The sequence below is a fragment of the Garra rufa genome, chromosome 17 (assembly GCF_049309525.1).
Source record: "Garra rufa chromosome 17, GarRuf1.0, whole genome shotgun sequence".
Classification (NCBI taxonomy): Eukaryota; Metazoa; Chordata; class Actinopteri; order Cypriniformes; family Cyprinidae; genus Garra; species Garra rufa.
The window spans coordinates 32,873,452-32,895,807 of NC_133377.1; the positions used below are offsets into that span (position 1 = coordinate 32,873,452).

The following is a 22,356-nucleotide window of genomic DNA, read 5'->3' on the forward strand; positions in this document are numbered from 1 at the left end:
GGGGAATAAGAGTGGGTGTGTTGGGCAAATAAAGGTGATGGCACACATGTTTTTTGCAGAGATATGCCAGAGATGATGATTGTGTGTATGAGCTGGAGAAGGACAGAGCTAGTCTTGTGTGAAGGTAAAACTAGCGTGGATTTGACACTGTGCTAGAAGATTGATAGTTTGGCTTCTCAGTGTGTATGAAATGTAAAGGGTTGAATGTAACTGTAACAATCTATATGATTTATAACTATATAAGGTGTGTACTGTAAGTGGGAACGAGGGCTTAAAATGGTGCGACAAAGTGTGAAATTAAATCCTTAATGAGCCTTAAATGCATAAAGTCAGTTTAAAATCTGATAAATTTGTCTTTATAAGGTGAGAGGGTAACAGGGTGGAACTATGTTGATAAGCACTTATGAAAGGCAGCAATATTTGAAGATGCATTAACATTTGCTCTTTAAATTTGTTAATTGTCTGTCTTTGTTTTTTTTTAGTGTCATTCATCGTCCCTCTTAAAGACACTGACACAAACAAATATCGGCTGATCTCTGAATGGCTCTTCCTGTGACGCCGTCCACAATATTGCTGGCGTGCAGCCGGCGATCAATGGCTTTTAATTAACGGGGTAAGATGGGCACGGTCGATAATAATGACAAGGGAGAAGGAGAGAGAGAGAGAGAGAGAGAGTGATTGAAAGAAAGGGATTGGGCTGTTTAGGGAAAAATAAAAGAAGATATAAAGATGCAAGTCTATAAACGTATGTGGAAGGAATGCATATAGAAATGTTGAAAATACATATTTATTATATTAAAACTATATATCTGTCTTTTTTTGTATCTTATCTGAAGAAAAAAAAGAATAAAATAAATATTTATAAAATAAAATCCTATTAAGATCCTATGATTATTTCATAGCACATTAAATAATGTTTAATTTAAGTTTAAAATGTTTAACTTTTTTTTTTTTTTACTTTTAATAATAATAATAATAATAAGGAAACCCTTTAACATTACCTTAACAAACCTTTAATATTTATGAATAATAATAACAATTTAAAGTATAACCATTTTACGTTATAATAAACATTATTTGTATTAATAATACTTTACAATGTGAACCTACATGTTATAATAATTAATAATAGTAATAATACTAATAATATTTTAATAATAATTTACATTATAAACATTATACGTTATAATAAATAACCTTTATGTAAACATTTTATATAATATTAATAATAATGAAAACATTTTACATGTTATTATCATAATAATATTTATAAATAATAGTAATAATAACTGAATTTATTAATAATAATAATTATTATTAATAATAATAATAATAATAATAAATTAATCATAATAATAATTTAAAATGTAAACATTTTACATGTTACAATAAATAAAATAGGATAATTATTAATTCTTTACAATTTGGACCATTATGTTTTTGCTAATACTACTACTACTACTACTAATAATAATAATAATAATGTTATAATAATTAATATAATATGATTAATTATAATAATTTAAAATGTAAAGCTTTTATATATAATATAATAATAATAATAATAATTAATAATAATATTATAGTCATAACAATAATAATTTAAAATGTAAACATTTTACATGTTACAATAAATAAAATTAATATAATTATTAATACTTTACAATGTGAACCTTTATGTTTTGTTATAACAACAACAACAATAATATATTATTAATAAAATAATAATAATATAATAATGAAATGTTATTATAATAGAAAATGGTTAAGTATAATTATACTTTAGATTGTGAACCTTATGTTACAATAAAAAAATTATATTTTGAAATGTAAACATTTTATATAATAATAATAATAATAATAATAATAATAATAATAATAATAATAATGAAAACATTTTCATTATCATAAAATGTATGAATAATAGTAATAATTGAACATATATAATAATTATTAATAATACATTAATAATAATAATAATAATTTAAAATGGAAATATTTTACATTACAATAATTAAAATAGTATAATTATTAATACTTTAAAATGTGAACATTTTTGTTAAATTAATAATATAATAATAAACATTGTATAATTAATAAAATATGATTAATTATAATAAAACTTTAAAATGTAAATCTTTTATATGAAATAACTAATAATAATAAAAATATATTCATAATAATAAAAATAATTTAAAATTAAAACATTTTACGTGTTACAATAAATACAATAATCTAATCATTAATACTTTACAATGTGAAAAATGTTTTTTTTTGTTTAAATAATAAAATAATATATTTCTAATAATAATAATAATAATAATAATAATAATAATGTTACAATCAATATAATACAATTAATTATAATAATACTTTAAAATAAACCTTTTATATAATAATAATAATAATAAAAATGTAGATGTTATACTTTAAATATTATGAACAATAGTAATTATTTAAAAGTAAACACTTTACATGTTATAATAAAGAAAATAATATACTTATTAATACTATACATGTTGTTATAATAATAATAATAATAATAATAATATTAATATAATAAATACATATTAATAATAATACTATAAAATGTAAACATTTACGTTATAATAAATTAAATAAATATAATTATTAATACTTTACAACGTGAAAACCATTGTTTTTTTGTTAAATAACGTCACCAAATAATTATAAATTCATAAAAGTAATAATGTTGTAATAATTTAGACAATTTCGATATTGTTATATTTGAAAAGAAATATGAACAATAGTAATTATTATTATTTAAAATGTAAACACTTTACATGTTACAATAAAGAAAATAATATACTTATTAATACTATACATGTTGTTATAATAATAATATTAATATAATACATAATACATATTAATAATAATACTTTTAAATGTAAACATTTACATGTTATAATAAATTAAATAATATAATTATTAATACTTTACAATGTGAACCTTTACATGTTACAATAATAATAAACATTTTAAAATGCAAACCTTTTAAATCTATTAATAACAACAACATTAATACGCAAACCTCTCAGTAATAATAATAAAAATACTTTTCAAATTTAAATCTTTTACTTATTATTAATATATATTTTTAATAATATTATTAAAAACCCTGTAAGCATAAGCAAACACCACTGAAACATGTAGAAGCAAAAGAATAAAGATGCAGCGAGTGCTTCCTGAACTGACGACTCTCATGGGAGCATTAGTTAGCACAGATTTGGCTCACTAAAACACCTTCAGTCCAGCGGAATGACCACAAGTGGCCCTATGAGACCACCACGCTCTCTCAAACACAGTATCCCTCATTTAGACTCTAATCTTTCAAGCATCAACCACTTACAGGCAAAGACACACACGCACTCTTCAGACAGCTGAGATCTGAGCTAAAGCGGACCAACACTTCATCTAGTTTGACCTCTGCAGATCGTTGCAGTTTAGAGCTGTATTGATTCCCTCTAACCCCATGGACAGCTTCATCCTTCAATCCGGCAATGGCAATTTATTACACTCTCGATCCCTCTTAACTTTACACTGCTTTTATGACGATGTAATTATGTATGTAAATAGAGAGCGGAGCATGCTGAAGTCTCTAAGTGCCTATGTTTATATGCACACCATGGGATATGGTGTTAAAGTTCATGCAATGCTGAAGATGCAGCTATTTGCTAAATAGCTGATGATCAGATATTTCTATCATCGTCATACTCATGTGAATCAGATGTTGATTCAGAAACTGCTCTGTTGGATTAAATTTAGTATGAGTCAGACTGATTCATTCAAAGAACTGAGTCAGGCTACACTGCTCATGCTCGTGTGTTTTTTCTATTAAAGAGATCCGGATTATGAGTCATTTCTTTATGAAGATTTGAAGTATATACTAAATTGGATGAAGAGCTTTACCATTAATAACATACACATATATAAGTCAGATTTGGAAACGTGGAAATTTTTTCTTTACACTACAAATTTAGTATGTATTCAAATTGTATAATATCCAAGGTACATATTACTAGTAATTGCGCAGTTAATCCTCATATTGTATTTTCAGAAAGTTTTGAAATACGTCCTCTCCCTTAAATTTGTCACTACTGAAACACAGTAATTTATAATTTAATAAGAAGAGTTATATTTACCTATTAAGATTTTGCTTACATCTTCCTTGTATATATATTTGTTTCTATTTTATTAAAACATTTTTAGAGGTAAATCAATAACAATTACAATTTTAACAATATTTGAACTGTGATTTATGAGATTTGAATCCAGTTTTTCTTTGTAAAAGGCAAAAAGTTGATCATACTGATTTCAAACTTAAGTATTTATTAGTCTGAATATACATTGAACCAAAAACTTCATAACATCTTAGCTGATAATTCAGTTTATTTTTTTTATTTTGACAAAACATCGGCAACGTTTTGGTAGTGATAATAACTTGCATGCTACAACTACTAAAACATGTTAAAATACAAAAAATTGGCATAACTGTACAAAAATTTGATTTCCCCCAAATATGAGGATTATGTGTTCCCTTTGTCACTGCCGAAACAATGATGACATATATATGGCTGCTCGATTTTGGCAAAAATCATAATCACTATTATTTTGGTCAATATTGTATTCACGATTATTTAACACGATTATGACTGGGTCCAAAACTTTATAGTAGGGATCAACTTAAAGATAGCAATACAGCAGAAAAAAAAGATACAAATAAGAAAAAACTGCTTTAAAAAAAAAAAAAAAAAAAAAAAAAAATATATATATATATATATATATATATATATATATATATATATATATATACTTCTCATTCAGGTGTGTCCAAACTTTTGGTCTGTACTGTAGATATGAATTCAACTGAAAAAACTTGTGAAAAATATCTTTCAGGTGGTCAAATAGCAAATAGTGGAGCCACCTACTGGTAAAAGTTATTTGTAGTTGTTTTTTTTTACTTTTAAAACTGGATTTTCCAAAAGATGGGCAAAAATCTTACACTAAACCATGTGAAATTATCCATGTTATACCTATGAATTAAAGTTAGAAATGTGGGTCTTTTATTTTGCATAAAAAGCAGTTTTTGTATAAAAACCCCATTTAAAAAATATTTATTTATTAATTTATATATATTTAAAAAATATCACTAACCCACTGAAAACTGCACAAATGTAGAGTAAAAACTTTAATAAACAGAAAAATATACAGTACAGACCAAAAGTTTGGACACACCTTCTCATTCATTTGAATGAGAAGGTGTGTCCAAACTTTTGGTCTGTACTGTATATTCACTGCAATAGTTAAACATACTCTGTTTCTTTTTAAAACTACAAAAGTCCTTCATTCATGAGTTCCCTCTTACAGATAATAAACTGAGTGAAAGGTTGAGCGTATTTGGCGTGCTGTCCGGGAGAGGGCCTCGAGCTCGGTAGCCATTTCCGAGCCCGGGGCTCTCCCCCGCCCAGGGCAGAAGGTGAGGAGACGGGGTGGAGGAGGGGCGTTAACAAGACAAGAGATGGTGAAGGTAGGAATGTTGTGATATTTATAGGGATTTCCTGGGTTGATTGGATATGGAGAGTAATTGCTAAGGGTGAATCAGCCGTGTTAATTATCTGAGCGAGCTCCTCCCGAAATTTGTTCAAAAACATCACTTCAGTGGGTGATCAGTGCATCAAGAGCAGTGGGTGATTTTTCTCTTTGTATTTAAGTTTTATTAAAATTAAGCACAGAGACGGCAGAAGGAATATTATTTGTTGCTGCTTTAAGTACCACATGGATCCAATATACTTTTACATACGTATTTTCATTCTCAACTGTTTATGATCATTTAAGACATAACTGCGAAGGGTTTACATGAATAATCACCAAGCGGTTTATTTTGAAATATTTTTGCGTGTTTGCATTTAGGCGCGCAGCTTGAGCTAAAAGATAACTTACATGTCCGTGTTCTGCTCAGTCTCTGAGCGCATACACAGAACAGCGCAAGTTTTCTTACGCACTATTAAAACCACGAAATCAAAGAAACATTAATAAATCAAGCACGTCCCATTTTATGAAAGTCACGTTACATGATTTTGCTGATTTGCATGTGAAATTAGGCTTTTATGGAGGAGTAAAAGCACACCACTGGTAAGGGGCGGAATGGGGTGCAATCAAAAATATGGACGTAGTATCCGTGACGTCACCCGTAGGATTCTGAAGCGCTATTTTGTTATTTTTGGATATTTTGACTCAGACCCCACAAAAGAAAATACTTGTTTTATTATAAATTTAATTCTTTTCCTAAGCAAATTTTATATTCACAAATGTAAATTCTCAAATTCTAAACCTGTCTTTGTGGTCTTTTTAAGAGATATGGAAAATTATATTAATTTGATTTCAATATCTAAAAATAAGAAAGCTATGAAGACTGTTAAAATTTGCTCTGCACTTAAAGTTTTTGTGTAAGAAATCTTATGTACAAAAATAGCCCTTTTTTGCTTTGTTTATTTTGTTTATTTATTTTTTTATTATCTGTTTAGTTTTTTTTGTTGTTTGAATGTTTGTTATCTTTCAAGTATGACTACTGCTGATATTTGTACCGATTTGTATGATGATTTGATACAATAAAAAAAAAAAAAAAAAAAAAAAAATTTTGAAGCCTGTAGTGGGCGGGATTCGGCCGTCGCCATCTTGGAATCGCGTCACCGCACGTCACTCCCGGATAATCGAAAATGGGCAAAAAGGCGGGACGTGGGTGGAGCTGGTTGCTGAAACCACGCCCGCCTAACACGACAGTGGTGACAGCAGCGGCAATCCCCCTGTCACTCAAGTGGCCACGCCCTTAATTATGCTGAACTTTAAGGCTTAATATAACTTAAACCGATGAGTTATAAAAAAAATTCACCCCTCTCACAGTTGACATGAAGGGCAAAACTAGCTATATAGACCAAAACCACTTTTTGAACCAGGCTGTAAACATACTTTTTTTCTGCTGTAAAGTTGGGCATTTTAACATGGGGAGTCAATGGGACTGACTCTCTAGTGGCCAGTCGATGAATTGCAGTTTAAGCCACTTCCGTGTTGGTTTCAATCAGGTTTCAATAGAGAGAGCGGGAGGTTGCCGCTTGGGTGCAATAATAGTTTCATCTCAATTACTGCATTTTCATGATCGTTTCATGAGCAGAAATCGAAATTCAATTAATTGCTCAGTCGGGACTGTTTTTTGGCAATTTTAGTTTAATGTTGAACCTAGCTCAACGATGCTAATGGTTAGCTAGCACAGTTCTGAACAGTTTTACCCATATAAAAACCAAACATGTATGAAATAACTCCCAACAAAAGCATTTCATTATAGAAAAATGGTGTTTTGTAGTGTAGTGACATTCTTTAAAGTTACACACAGATTTTTCATATTTATGAACATATTTACCTCACCATGTAGCTGTGAGAGATAGGAACACATCAATATTTTCTGTTCATAAATGTAGCAGTGTAGTTAAAATAAATCTTGTGAAAGTATGTTGAAGACTGACACAAAAAAGATCAAATTGTTGAATAAAGTCATGATTTTCTTTGCGCACAAAAAGTTGAACCACTGATGTCGCATGGACTATTTATTGTTGTCCTTACTATAAATGTGTCAGTTGCATTGCTGTCTATGCAGGGTCAGAAAGCTCTCGGATTTCATCATAAATACTTATTTTGTGTTCCGAAGGTGAACAAAGTTCTTGTGGGTTTGTAATGACATTAGGGTGAGTTATTAATTACAGAATTTTCATTTTTGGGTGAACTGTCCCTTTAACTTGTCTATATGAGGCTTTAATATTCAGTTAACAGCACAAATGTCATACCAAGCACTGGTTTCAGACTTGCCTTTTATCTGCTGAAAACAGTTTTTTGTGTAATACACTAATTGGTCTACTGAAACCATATCTGCCTGCTGAACTCTCTGTTCATATTGACGTTCAGGCACAGACATGCTTTAAGTGTGGCTAATTCTCTTGTTAAATCCCTGGAGTCCTTGTGATAATAAATTAAATTCCATTTAAATATTTAGCTGGCTTGAAGCAAATTATTTCCCAAGTGGTTACGCATGAAAGACAACGATACAAATTGGTATTTAATTCCAAAGGCAATACTACAACAGGAGCACAAGATTTATTCTTATTATGAATACTGGATAATTTCTTGAAGATATTCTGTTTTCTTTTTATGGTTTTAGTGTTTTATTTAAAATAATGCTTTGTTGTCGAAGCCTACTAAAATTTTTCAGTTCGCTTGACTTTAACAAACATATTTCACGGAGTAAACTATAAAACGTTATGACATACCTTAAGATAACGCATTGTCTTTTCTGCTCCGTTGGCAATGGCTGACATTTTCCACATTTGCACCACCAAGTCTCCTTTGAACCTGAACGCGGTCTGCCCGAAGCTTGTGTCGCCACCGCCGCCGCCGCCGGGTAAAGACTAGAAGGGAGACATGATTCGCTACTGGGCATGCGCACATCAATCTAACGTTATTTTTATCACACTGTACAACAATAATACTGTTTTTTTTTTTTATTATAGTAAGGGCTAAGTTTAGGGTTGGGGTAGGTGTAGACGTTAAAAAACACAATCTAATAGGTACAAAAATTTATTTCATTGTTAGTTTCCGGTCGTAGATGTATCCCTAGCCACAACCCCGCCGCCGCCGCGGGTCTTTAGTTCTGCATACGTCACGCGTGACCTTTCCACGTGATTGCGTAGTACGAGATAGGGGTGTTCGGTTCCGTTTTTTTTGGAGTCGACTCCGACTCCCGACTCCTAATTTTGGAGTCGGTGGAATCGACTCCTCGACTCCATTTACTTTGAATTAAAATAGGGTCAGGATTCAGAAGGTGCGTCTCAATATGCTTCCTCGTTTCCTCACTTTTTGCTCGTATGTCCTACGACCCTAAAAAATGACGCATTTCTATAGACAAAATGCATCTAAAAATGCATTTGAGATGCTGCAGGAGAGTTACCTGATCCAAGCTGGCCAAAACATGAGAATTTATTATTTTAAACTTGAAGTTTATAGCGTAATTGCTTGCCCTGTGAGGCGCTTTGAGATCCGTTTGTAACCCTTAGCATGAAAACTTTCAGTTTACGGTCATATCCTTATCTGTAAATGTCATACATTCACACAAGCATTTCCATTTATGCATAAAAGTCCATTCTGGCAGTCTGTACTGAATGAGCGAGTCAGACTGGAACACAGAACACAGACAGGGAGACAATTAATACTCAGCGAAAAAACATTCATTGTACTGAAACATCTGTCGTTGAATGTTAAATTTAGATTTAAATTCAACATGTAGTGCATGAATTTATGGAGGGTAGGAATGGCTGTGGCTCAAACATTATTCACAATCATGCGTGTTTATTTTAGCAATTCCGTCGGTGAACAAGCAGCCTACAAAACGCTAAAATAAAAGAAATAATGCATTTAAATAAGAAAGTAGCCTAAATAAGTGTTAAATAGGCACGTTAAATATAAACAAATATTTGTTGCAAAAATTCCTAACCTCGACAGCTCATCTGAATTACTACTGGCCGAGTTCTCTTTCTCTTGTTCTTTGTTTTCCTGGCATTACTTATTTTTTCCTCTCATTTCTTTATCTTTTTGTTTTAATTTTTGTATCTTTACGTTCATTATAATCTTTTCGTTATAATGAACTGTTGCTGTGTTGAACTTGAAAAAAACACTCGACACTGGGAGTGAATTCCTGACCTGGAGTCGATTCCGACACTAGGGCTGTGAGAGTCGAGAAATTGACTCTTTTGGAGTCGACTCCCCATCTCTAGTACGAGAGTCGCGAACGCGCATCACAGCCCTAGTGCTAGACGAGTTTCAGTGCTTAAAATGTATAAAAATATATATTTTTCTAAGAAAATGACCGATCGTTTACAGCCATTTGAAGCCGCATTTAAACTGCATTTTGGAGGTTCAAATTTCAAAGCACCATTTAAGTTCATTATATGGAGATATTTCCAGAAATGTAAAAACAAAATTTCTCAACGACTGACGAAAAAAGACATAAACATCTTGGATGACAAGGGGGTGAGTAAATTATTGTTCTGAAATTGAAATAATCCTTTAAGTCGGCCAAGTATTGAGATGCTACCGACAATCAGCAATCAAAAGCAGCAGCTGCGCAGCTATCAGAACCAAACTACAAAAGTTGTAGTTTAAATGGCGTTTATGAACGAGCTTATTTTCTATTGGTCCAGCCGACGAGTAGTCCCGCCTTAAGCTAACGCTATTGGTAGAGAACTGCCTCCAACTTTTCTGATTGGTTAATAGGGTCTCGGTCAGATTGTTTACTAAAGATGTAACATTATGCTGCGTTCCAGCCTTTACAGTCTATGGTTCCAGCCAGGCAGGCTTTTTTTTACTGGTAAATCACCACTTCAAACCACGACTCACGACTTTGTAGCGTTCCAGGAAAGTCACGCCAAATTGCCTGGGCACATTTATGAATTACTATTATTTTTATATTATTATTAATTTGATTGCACCGTTATATTGTCCTAAACTCTATTTTTCCACCGTGTGCCACTTGCCTAAACACCGCACGCATTAGGGCTGACTTTGTTGCATGCTATGTTACGTCAGAACTTGTAACTGGGAGTCCATCGATCTAGTACGAGTTCACGAGTGTGAAGTCACGGGTTTGACTGCCGTTTGTGCACTTTCACTGGTAGAAGGTCGGAAAAACACGAGTTACGTGTTGTCTGGAACGTGGCATTAAAAATGAGATTTGGAAAAAGAAATCCGACAATACAAATTATTTTTTGCCATTTATCACATTATTTTACATGATGATATTTATAATTGCCTACTTAATTATACACCTACTTTGAAAACAACGTTATCATTACCCCGGAGAAGACTAATTTATGTAACGATCATTAAAAATGAACGGCGCTTCTGTCGCTAATTATAAAGCCATTCTATCACAGTTGGCACACACTGCATAGTTCTGTTTCAAGTCAGCTGGAGTTTAGCAAGGTTTAAAGGCATAATTCATCCAAAAATAATTACTCACCCTCATGTTTCTCCAAACCCGTAAGACTTTAGCTCATCTTCAGAACACAAATTAAGATATTTGTCAAATCTGAGCGCTTTCTGACCCTGCATAGACAGCAACGCAACTGAAACGTTACCAGGCCCAGAAACGTAGTGAGGACATCAGTAAAACAGTCCATGTGACACCAGTGGTTCAACCGTGATTTTCCAAACTACGAAAAAATAAAAATAAAATATCGACTTTATTCAACAGCTCTTCTCCTCCAAGTCACATTTTACACCATTATTGAGTACAGCGATGTATGTGTTGTCCTTACCACGTTTCTGGTCCTGGGAACAGCGAAATCCAATAATTAATAACACACACAACCTTTTTTTTTTTTCAATAGGTCATTTTATTTAAAATAGTATGTTACAATGTTTCAACCTACATGATGTTTCTCAAAGTTTTTTTCATGTTTTATAACTCTGGTTAGTTTAACCTTCACACATTTCAGATATAAAACTATTGTATCCCGATATTATTGTTAATTTACGCCATTATCTAGGCTACATGAAATAATGCACGCCCGTTTATCTCCTTCACGGATGCATTATATCTTTTTTCCATACAAAGCCCCTCCCTAAAACCACCACAGCCAAGGCCTTGTTTCAATCCCCTTGATTTAGCAGAAAAATAAATTAATGTTTTCAGTCAGAAAAGCTACAAAGACTCTGTCAGTACTACACATAAGCAGTAAAATTTACAGATGAAGCGCAGAACACAGACATAGAGCCGTTAAACTTGTCAGTAATCGTCCCGACACACCAATTTTGGGGAAAACACAGTCAAAACAACAATAATACTTTCAAGGTGGGCCTAAAGTTAAAAAAACACTCAGTGGGAGGTTAAAAATAGGTTAGTGTTTTAAATTTTAAACTGAAGCGTTATGATAATCGTAAATGGTTGCAGTTCAAGTTAATGTCAATAAGTAAATACATTCTGGTACATTCATATTCTTTTTTTTCCCCCCTGGCACATTGACACAAAATAAGAAACACTGACCGAACAATTCATATTTTATAGCGCTGGTGAACAATACAGGGTGGAACACTTTTGACATTTTCCAAAAGTGTCACACCTGCACTCCTGACAAAAAGACAAATTACACAACCATAATAGACAGGTCTTACTTTTTTTTTTTTTTCTTCATTCACATTGATAAACTGGCTGAACTAATCAAACAGGGAAATAATCAGGAATGAAGACACAAATGAAGATTTTGTAAATATGCTTAGACCACAGATGCTACTGTGCTGCTATAATAGAAGCCTTTATTCTAACCAGAGAGCAATCTGATGTGGAACACACACACACACACACACACACACACACACACACACACACACACACACACACTACAAACTCACTTATTGATCAGGGTATCCTAGCCAAGGTGGCTTAAGCATTTTGATGAGGATAAGCTGAGTTATCGCAGTATTGTGCTGGAATGAAAAGCTTTTGACTTGCATTAAAAATGCATGTCTGTTAAAGGTACAGTTCACCCTAAAATAAATATTTGCTGAGAAATTTAGCATTGCATCACTTGCTCACCAGTGGATCCTCTGCTGTGAATGGGTGCCATCAGAATGAGAGTCCAAACAGCTGATAAAAACATTACAGTAATCCACACGACTTCAGTCTATTAACTAACATCTTGTGAAGTGAAAATCAAGTGAGGTAATTCTAAATTTCTCCAAATATGTTCCTAGGGTTAGTACATTTTAAGATTTTACTTTCGGGTGAACTCTTCCTTTAAGAAAATGGTACAAGTGCTCCTGTTTCTGTGACAAGGGGGGCCCACTAAGGTCTTTTATAGTATATCATTTTGGCTATACCATATTTTAAGCTATGGTTCTCTACTTAGATTTTAAGGTCAAAAGTTTACATGCACCTTGCAGAATCTGTAAAATGTTAATTATTTGACCAAAATAAGAGGGATCATACAAAATGCATGTCATTTTTTATTTAGTACTGACCTGAAAAAGACATTTAAATATAGTCCAAAAGATAATAATACTGCGGTTAATACACAGTTAATACTGTGTTCTTACCTGAATGATCCACAGCTGGTTTTTTTTGTTTAGTGATAATAGTTGTTTGTCCTGAACAGTTAAACTTTTATTGTGTGTGTATTTTAACTCTTTCCAACAATGACCGTATGATTTTGAGATCCATCTTTTCACACTGAGGACAACTGAGGGACTCATATGCAGCTATTACAGAAGTTTCAGACGCTCACTGATGCTCTTAGAAGAAAAAATGATTAATTAAGAGTTAAAAAAACAACAACTTTTGAACAGAATGTGTACATTTTTCTTACTTCGCCTAAATATATACATTTTTTTTTTTCATGTAGTACCTCCCTTCAGAAAAGACATAAGATATTTAATGTTTCCCAGAGAAAATAAGTTAAATTTACCAAGTTTTCATCCCCCAGCTTGTAATGCATCGCTTTTTTTTTTTAGTTGCATATGAGTCCCTCAGTTGTCCTCAGTGTGAAAAGATGAATATCAAAATCATACAGTCACTGTTGGAAAGGGTTCAAATACACAAAAATGCTGAAAAACCAAAGAATTTGTGAGACCTAAACGATTTATCTGAAGAACAGCGAGCAGTTTAACTGTTCAGGACCAATAAGGGACTGATGAACAACTATTACTAAACAAACAAAAAACAACCAAAAAAAAAACCACAGTTGTGAATCATTCAGGTAACAACACAGTATTAAGAACCAAGTGTGTGTAAACTTTTGAACGGGGTCATTTTTATAAATTCAACTATTATTTTCTCTTGTGGACTACATGTAAACGTCTTTTATGTGACATATCTTATTCAGGTCAGTACTAAATAAAAAAATAACATGCATTTTCTATGATCCCTCTTATTCTACAAGGTGTACCGAAACATTTGACCTCAACTGTATGCGTTAAAGATTAGAGTTACAAAAAGAAAAAGAAAAATAGCTGGAAAACAAAATGGCTGTTATTTTTAGCACTCTGGGGATTTGTAAATGAATTGAAAAGCAACTGCCTTCTGCTGCCTCAGTTCTTTTTCCTGAAACCATATAAGAAAAACACTTCTGATATTCTCAATCTGTCTCTTGTTTTTGCTCTTCAGATTCTGTCAGCAAGTAGCTGTGGTGCTGTTGTCTCCTTACGACTGAGCAAGGGAAGCCTCTGCAGTGTTAAACAATAAATAACACTAAAACCAACTCAGACGAAGACTCCATGATGCTCCCTCTGAGACCAACAAATAAACCGAAGGCAAAAACAACTGTATTCTGAGCGCGGCTGCTTATGTGTTTGATACTGGGGCCCCCTACAGGTCGCTTATGCAAACTACACCTGTCCATATACACTCCTGTCCTTTTACCTCTTAATTACACAATCACACTTACTCTTCTTAGTGCTCCCACACACTTGTTAACTTCTCATTTAATGGGAAATAAAGTGAAAACGAGCTTTGGGAAAATTAGAATCAGTAATAATGCCATCACAATATAATTTTAAAGAGATCCCATATTGTGGCGACCTTGCTACACAAATTAACTTTTGTTAAGGCATGACTTTCCCCCTCCCGTATATATATTGATTTTTTTGAACAATTGTGATAGCGGCTGCTGTTCAAATCACAAAGTGGTTGTTTGTTACTACGCTGCCCTGATAACAGTGCTCTATTTTAGCTAACGCTCCCCCAAATCCAGCCAGTAGACTTACAGAAGAGCGTGTCTCCTAAACCGACGGCGTGGAAGATCTCGTCCTATGTGGTATTTTACATGAGTTCAAAGTATCTATTGATGAAATGACAGCAGAACCCGTTGGTGCAAAACATCCCCACAGCGATAGTAATGCGTCTGCTTGGCCACGATAATGGCGTTTTTGCGTTGCCGTGGTTGCCATATGGAACGCTCTGCATCTGGAAGGCACACTTTTGTCTCCGTGGGAAACGTGGTTGGTATGGCGTCGCTAGGGTGTTGCCGTGGTAACATGGTCGTTATGGTGGTCTGCTCTAGTGTGATGATCCACAGGGCGTCTAGAGATGAGGTTTAGGAAGTGGCAATCTCGCCCCCTAGGTGGCGCCATCCCTGCTGTTGCTCCAGTGGCGAGAGGTATTCTGCAATACAGAACTGGTTCATTAGCTCTAGTGAATGATTAGAAGAGTTTTTATAAATTCTCCTTTCTGTTTTACAGGTGCAACCAGTTCAAAATCATTGGCCTAGAATGGGGCATGTCACACCCTTCATACTAAACTTCGTAAAGTTTAGTATGAAGTTTAAGAATATTTTTTATCACCGAGGAAAACAAAAGCTAAATATTATACTGTATATAAATATGTAGAAAAATAAATACACAATAAAATATAATAAAATATGTATGCTAATTTTTAATAATAATATTTACATTACATAACTATATTTTTAAATATGTAGAAATATTTTTTATTAAATATATGCTTCATATTTACAAATATGAAGAATATATTACACACACAATTGAAAGATTATTTAATAAATATTATTGTTTATATTTAAAAACATTTGAAAACTATTTTATTTTATATTTGCTCAAAAATAGTATTGTTTCATATTTAAATGTATTAAATAATCTTTATATTTATTTATTAAATATTATTCTTTAAATGTAAAAATATTAATACATTGTTTTTTATATTTATATTTTTATATAGCTATTGTTTTATATATAAAATGTATTAAATCTTTTTATTTAACATTTATGCAAATTATATATACACACACTATACATTATAATTTTCACATAATTATTTATAAATCTTTACATTTAAAAATGATATATAACTATATTATTAAATATGTATAAATAATTGTATATTTATTAAAAATGATAATGTATCACAAAATGTACTAAATAATCTTTAATAATCATTTACAAATATATACACACACTGTAATTTTTAATATATTTATAAATATTTTTTAAAAGATTTAATAAATATTCTTTTATCTAACAATATTTATAAATTATATTTTGTATTTGTTTAAAAATTGCATTGTGTCATATATGAAATGTATTAAATAATATTTTTATTTAAACATTTATAAATACTGTATATATTTTTCACTAAATTATTTATAAATCTTTACATTTAAAAAATGATACATAACCATCTTAAATATTTATACATTTTATATTTATTAAAAATGATAACGTATTACAAAATGTATTAAATAATCTTCATATTTACAAATACATATACATACTATAATTTAAATATATTTTTAATAAATTTTTTTAAATGGAAAGACTATTTAATAAATATAAATATTTATATTTAACAATATTTATCGATTATATTTTGTATTTGTTTAAAAATGGTATTGTTTCATATCAAATATATTCATTTTTATATTTAAAAATATTTATAAATATTATATACATTATAATTTATAATAAATTATTTATAAATATACTATATATACACAATATATTTAAATATTTATAAATATCTTCATATTTACAAATGTACACAAACACACTATAATTTTTAACACCATATTTTACATTGAAAAATTATTTAATAAATATTATTCTTTATATTTAACAATATTTATAAATTGTATTTGTTCAAAAATGGTTGCTTCATATATAAAATATATTATAAATCTTTACATTTAAAAATATTTATAAATATTATATACACTATAAATTGACACATATATAAACATTTATGGATACTTTTTATATTTATTAAAATTTGAAATGTCACATAAAATGTATTAAACTTTAGATTTACAATATTTTTTTTTAAATATTATGAATTTAGTACAGAAAACCATTAACATTTATTGTATTACTTCCCATATTCACTTCTATTGCACAAGCACTGAAATATGCCAATTTATTATTCACTCAATGAATAAAACAGTGTTCAATAATAAAAGCACATTTGTTGGAGTATTTCCAATCTGTGTTTGCCTACAGTGCAACTGAATCAATCTGTTTCCTGCATTTTGTTTTACATAATAAAGGGATACATGGAGGGTGCAGGGTTCATTTCATGCATTGACGGTTCAAATGAGCATCACACGCATGACATGTGACTCTGTACTTGAGACTTAAAGCAAGTGAGGTAAGAATGAACCAGTACTTCAGGTTTCATTGTGAGTATGGTCATCAAATGAGTACACTCAGAAAAATCCCATTAACTTGTGGGTGATAAAATAAGGGCATGCAGTTTTCTTCTTACCATTATTACTACAGTTCTTATTGCCTTTGTCCGAGGCCTCGTCTTCAACCTTTAATATATCAAAAAGAAACTTAACAACAAATTACAAGAAAGGTAAAGAAACTATAAGACAAAAGTAAGCTATTAATACCTCTTTCCTCCATTTGAGCTCACAGAAAATCCTCTCAAAGCACTCGTGCATGTAGTTGAACTGAAGAAAAGAAAACAAGCGCATAATTTAGAGACTATTTCTGTTCAAAATCTACAATGAAACATAATTGAACAGGAAGCTCTAATTCAAATCTTTGGATGACTCACATAAGGAGTGAATATTTTGACCCAGCGAGGTTTCTTTTCTCCCCGCACATATTCAAAGCAGAAGGCCATTCCTTCCTCATCCGTGTCCCATCTTTGCATCTCTGACCATTCGAACACGATCACCTGATTCTGTGAGTCACAGATAAAGTATTACTATGGCCAAAACATATTTTCACAGAATTCGGTGATATGCTTTAATACTATATATACATAGAGAGGCAAATGAGGTATCGTTCGACCCACCTCAAGAGTGCCGTCCTCCGTGCAAGCGTGCAGTTTGAAATGCTTCATGCTGATGGCTGTGATCACATGACCTTTCCTCCGTGAGTCACATGGACAGTGAGGGAACGTAACCTCGTTATATCCCTCACATGAGCGCAAAAGACTCAGATACTAAAAAAGGACAACACAAATGTTTATTTTAATGTTAAAACTAAATGTGTTTACACTACCAGTCAAAAGTTTTTGAACAGTAAGATTTTTAATGTTTTTTAATGTAAAGAAGTCTCTTCTGCTCACCAAGCCTGCATTTATTTGATCGAAAGTACAGCAAAGAAATTTTTGAATGTTTTTACTATTTAAAATAACTTTTTGTTTTTATTTGAATTTATTTTAAAATGTAATTTATTGCTGTGATCAAAACTAAATTTTCAGTATCATTACTCCAGTCTTCAGTGTCACGCTATATATATCTAATATAACATTTTTTCAGGATGATGAATAGAAAGATCCAGAGATCAGCATATATATATATATATATATATATATATATATATATATATATATATATATATATATATATATATATATATATATTAAGAAACTATAGAAAAAAACTATATTTAACTGTAACTATACTATAACTATATAAGCAAGGATGCTTTAAATTGATCAAAAATTATGATAAAGACATGTATAATTTTACAAAAGATTTCTATTTCAGATAAATGCTGTTCTTTTGAACTTTATATTAATCAAAGAAACCTGAAAAAAAATATACTCAGCTGTTTTCAGCATAATAATAATAATGAATGTTTTTTGAGCAGCAAATCAGAATATTAGAATGATTCTTGAAGGATCATGTGACTAGAGTAATGCTGCTAAAAATTCAGCTTTGAAATCACAGGGATAAATTAAAAACAGTTATTTTAAATAGTAAAAAAAAAAAAAAAAAAAAAAAAACACATTCACCTCAAAATCAGAAAATTTTAAAACAAATAATATAACACTGTTGTAATCAATTACTTTGTGCCCAGTGTTCACTAAAACTAAAAATATATATAAAAACGTTAATTGAAATAAAACTTAAAAAAATAAAAAATGATGAAAAACTATAAATGAATATTAAAATGTTGCCTTGGCAACTTTTAAAATAAAAGAAGTTCTAAAATTTACTCTGAATAAATATATTAAAAAAATTAAATGAAAATAAAAATGACTAAAATTTAACTAAAACTTAAATTAAAGGCATAATTCAAAACATCAATAAAAACCAAAATAGTATTTAAATGAACAGTTTGTGCCATTTTTGTGCCATATTAAGATGTATTTTACATTACACTAATAAGAAAGATTTTTTTTTGTTGTTTTTGCTTTAAAGTAATTCGATTTTTTTTTAATTATTAAATACGAAATTAAAATAAATTGCCCGTAAAATAGGCTTGATTTTATGTATATTATTTTTTATATTCTATTCTATTTTTATCTGATTTTGAGGTGAAGTGATGCATGGATGTGTTACTTACAGGTTTCAATGAAAAGATAAATAGCATTTATATGCAGCATTTTATGGATATGGATAAAATAAGAAAGTATGAGAGACCGTTGTCATCTTTCTCTGTTCTGCTAGTTTTTGCAGTTGGTACGCTTTATCCTCTGCTTTAATGAATCCCTTCTTCACATCATCCTGTGCCTGAAAAAACGAGAAAAAAAAAAAAACAGAATATAAAGGATGAACAGCACTGACTGATAAATGAGGTTAAGCCAAAGGGGTTTGAATAATAAATATGGATTTGCTTTAAAGGCATCTTATCTGACTTCAGCAATACAAATATGCTGAATAAAATGTAAAAACTAAATGAGCATGTGTGGTATTAGATGAGGCATTAACCTGACACCTTGCAAGCTGTACAAAGTCCATTTGTGCTGTTTATGGACTGAATTTATTGTGGATGGAAAGTGGTTGCACTTACTTCAGTTAAAGCAACCATCATAAAGAAGTATTAAAAGTCTTGAGACACTATATATATATTTTATTTGCAATAAAGGAGAGAATTGACAATAAACTGACTTTAGTAGCTTAAGGATAGTGGGACTGACCTGATGGAAACAGTAGTGCAGGGCAAGAGGGTTGTCCCTCAGTAATTCCTCTTCCTCTGTGCTGAAGAGCCACTTCCGCATCGTGAGACACGTCCCGGGCACAGCTGAGGTGTAGTTTTGAACATAGAGCTTGTGCGGGAACTCATTAGGAGCCAATTTGCGCACTGACAACACAGAAATAGAGAGATTTTTAGTAAGCTATGCATATAAACAGTTTAGTGATTTATGGTAAATCTAATAAATTAGATAACAGCTTTGTATGATGAACAAAATGAAATCCTGTAATTCACCAAAAAGGTTGAAACCTTGAAAATTTAGTTGTTCATGAGTCCCTTGTTTGTCCTGAACAGTCAAACTGCCTGCTTTTCTTCAGAAAAATCTTTCAGGTCCCACAAATTTTTTTTTTTTTCAGTGTTTTTGTGTATTTAACCCCTTTCCAACAATGACTGTATGATTTTGAGATCCATCTTTTCACACTGAGGACAACTGAGGGACTCATATGCAACTATCACAGAACAGCCAGGGGTGTAAACTTCTGAACAGAATGAACGTGTAAATTTTTCTTATTTTGCCTAGATATCATAATCGTTTCATTTAATACTGCCCTTCAGAAGCTACAGAAGAAACTTGCATGTTTCCCAGAAGAGAAAATAAGTTAAATATACTCTAATCTTAAAATTCCAAAAGTTTTCACCCCCCGCCTCTTAATGCATTGGGTTTCCTTCTGGAGCATCTGTGAGCGTTTGAACTTTCTTTAATAGTTGCATATGAGTCCCTTAGTTGAGATGGATCTCAAAATCACACAGCCATTGTTGGCAAAGTGCTCAAATACACAAATGCTGAAAAACCAAAGAATCTGTGGGATCTGAGGGATTTTTCTGAAGAACAGCAGGCAGTTTAACTGTTCAGGACTCATGAACAACTATCACTAAACAAAAAAAGAAAAAATAGCTGTGGATCATTCAGGTAACAACACAGTATTAAGAATTAAGTGTATGTAAACTTTTGAACGGGGTCATTTTTATAAATTCAACTATTATTTTCTCTTGTGGACTATTGTAAACAACTCTTATGTGAAATATCTTAGTCAGGTCAGTACTAAATAGAAAAAAATAACATACATTTTGTATGATCCCTCTTATTTTGCTAAAATAAATAACATTTTGCAAGGTGTATGTAAACTTTTGACTTCAATTGTACAGTAAAAGCTGTTCTTTTTTAACTTTTCTTCTGCTTTTGAGTTGGATCTTTTCAATGAATTAGCTAACCCAGTTCACAAACTGATTCATTAAATGATGCACTGACTCAGTGATCTAGTCTAGTTCAACACAACACAACACAACACAACACAACACAACACAACACAACACAACACAACACAACACAAAGCTATCGTATGACTAGGAACAGTGCATAATTTACATGGACCATTCTAATTTTCTTTTGTGGTACATTTTCTTCATTTTTGAAGTTCGAAAGCCCCACACAACTTATTAAGTTATATGCCAAGATAGCACACGTACATCTGCAAGATGTCTGTTAAAGATCTCTTGATCTGGAAAGCATCTGCTGTGAACAAACTTCTGGCAGATGTCTGTAAGATGTCAGTTTTACATATATTCTAAATCATAAACATCTTAAAGACATCTAATAGACGTCTATTTAACATCTGATAGGAAAAATCCAATAGTCATATTGCAGATGAACAAACTATGTCTTGACGTCTCCAAGATGTATGTGTGCTATCAGGGTGGTAAATATTAGTGGCTTAAAGATACATTTTACTACTTTAAAAGTACACATTAGAACCTAAAGTGTACATATTAGCAGTGGTGGACAGTAAAGAAGTAGTTGTACTTCGTTACTGTACTTAAGTACATTTTTCAAGTATCTGTACTTTACTGGAGTAGTTTTATTTTGAGTGACTTTTACTTTTACTTCACTACATTCCAAAGCATAAGATCGTACTTTTTACTTCACTACATTTCATAAAACATATCGTTACTCCTTATAGTATAATCACGTGTTCCGAGACGCAGAAGCGAAACATTAAAATAACACACGTTCATATTCCTCGCTGCTGTAACCTTAACAGTTTTATTAAAATGCTACGAATTTAGCCCTATGTGACGTCTGTTTCTATATTGTTTATTAACGGTATAATTTTTTGTATTGTTTGGATCAACTAGCCTAGTAGACAGATATAAATGTTTATTCATAGCTAAACTGAAAATAAGTAAATATTGTTAGCTGATGCAAACTGTCTAGCTAACAAGCTTGCTGCTGCTAAGTTGAGGTAATTTTCAGATATGAAGTCCAAATATTTATAATCAACCACCTAGACAGATTACATCTGAGGGAAAAAGAAAAGATGTGATGTTCAAAAACCTGGTAACTACAGTAATGATCAA

At 31.3% G+C, this 22,356-nt stretch overlaps 1 protein-coding gene and 1 long non-coding RNA gene across 2 annotated transcripts in view; one reads left to right on the forward strand and one right to left on the reverse strand.

Annotated features, from left to right (window-relative positions):
• Positions 1 to 14,361, forward strand: LOC141289710 (uncharacterized). The gene is made up of 3 exons (XR_012339976.1): positions 1 to 124; positions 483 to 613; positions 14,222 to 14,361. It is a non-coding gene; the product is annotated as an uncharacterized lncRNA (long non-coding RNA).
• Positions 11,441 to 22,356, reverse strand: part of snx27a (sorting nexin 27a) — a 20,887-nt gene continuing 9,971 nt past the window's right edge. Inside the window, exons 7-13 of the mRNA XM_073821883.1 lie at positions 19,946 to 20,109; positions 19,449 to 19,538; positions 17,870 to 18,019; positions 17,627 to 17,755; positions 17,460 to 17,519; positions 17,330 to 17,378; positions 11,441 to 15,217 (exon numbers count right to left, since the gene is read on the reverse strand). Coding sequence (XP_073677984.1) covers positions 15,150 to 15,217; positions 17,330 to 17,378; positions 17,460 to 17,519; positions 17,627 to 17,755; positions 17,870 to 18,019; positions 19,449 to 19,538; positions 19,946 to 20,109 — 710 coding nt within the window. The 3' untranslated portion in view covers positions 11,441 to 15,149. The remainder of the gene's footprint in view (positions 15,218 to 17,329; positions 17,379 to 17,459; positions 17,520 to 17,626; positions 17,756 to 17,869; positions 18,020 to 19,448; positions 19,539 to 19,945; positions 20,110 to 22,356) is intronic.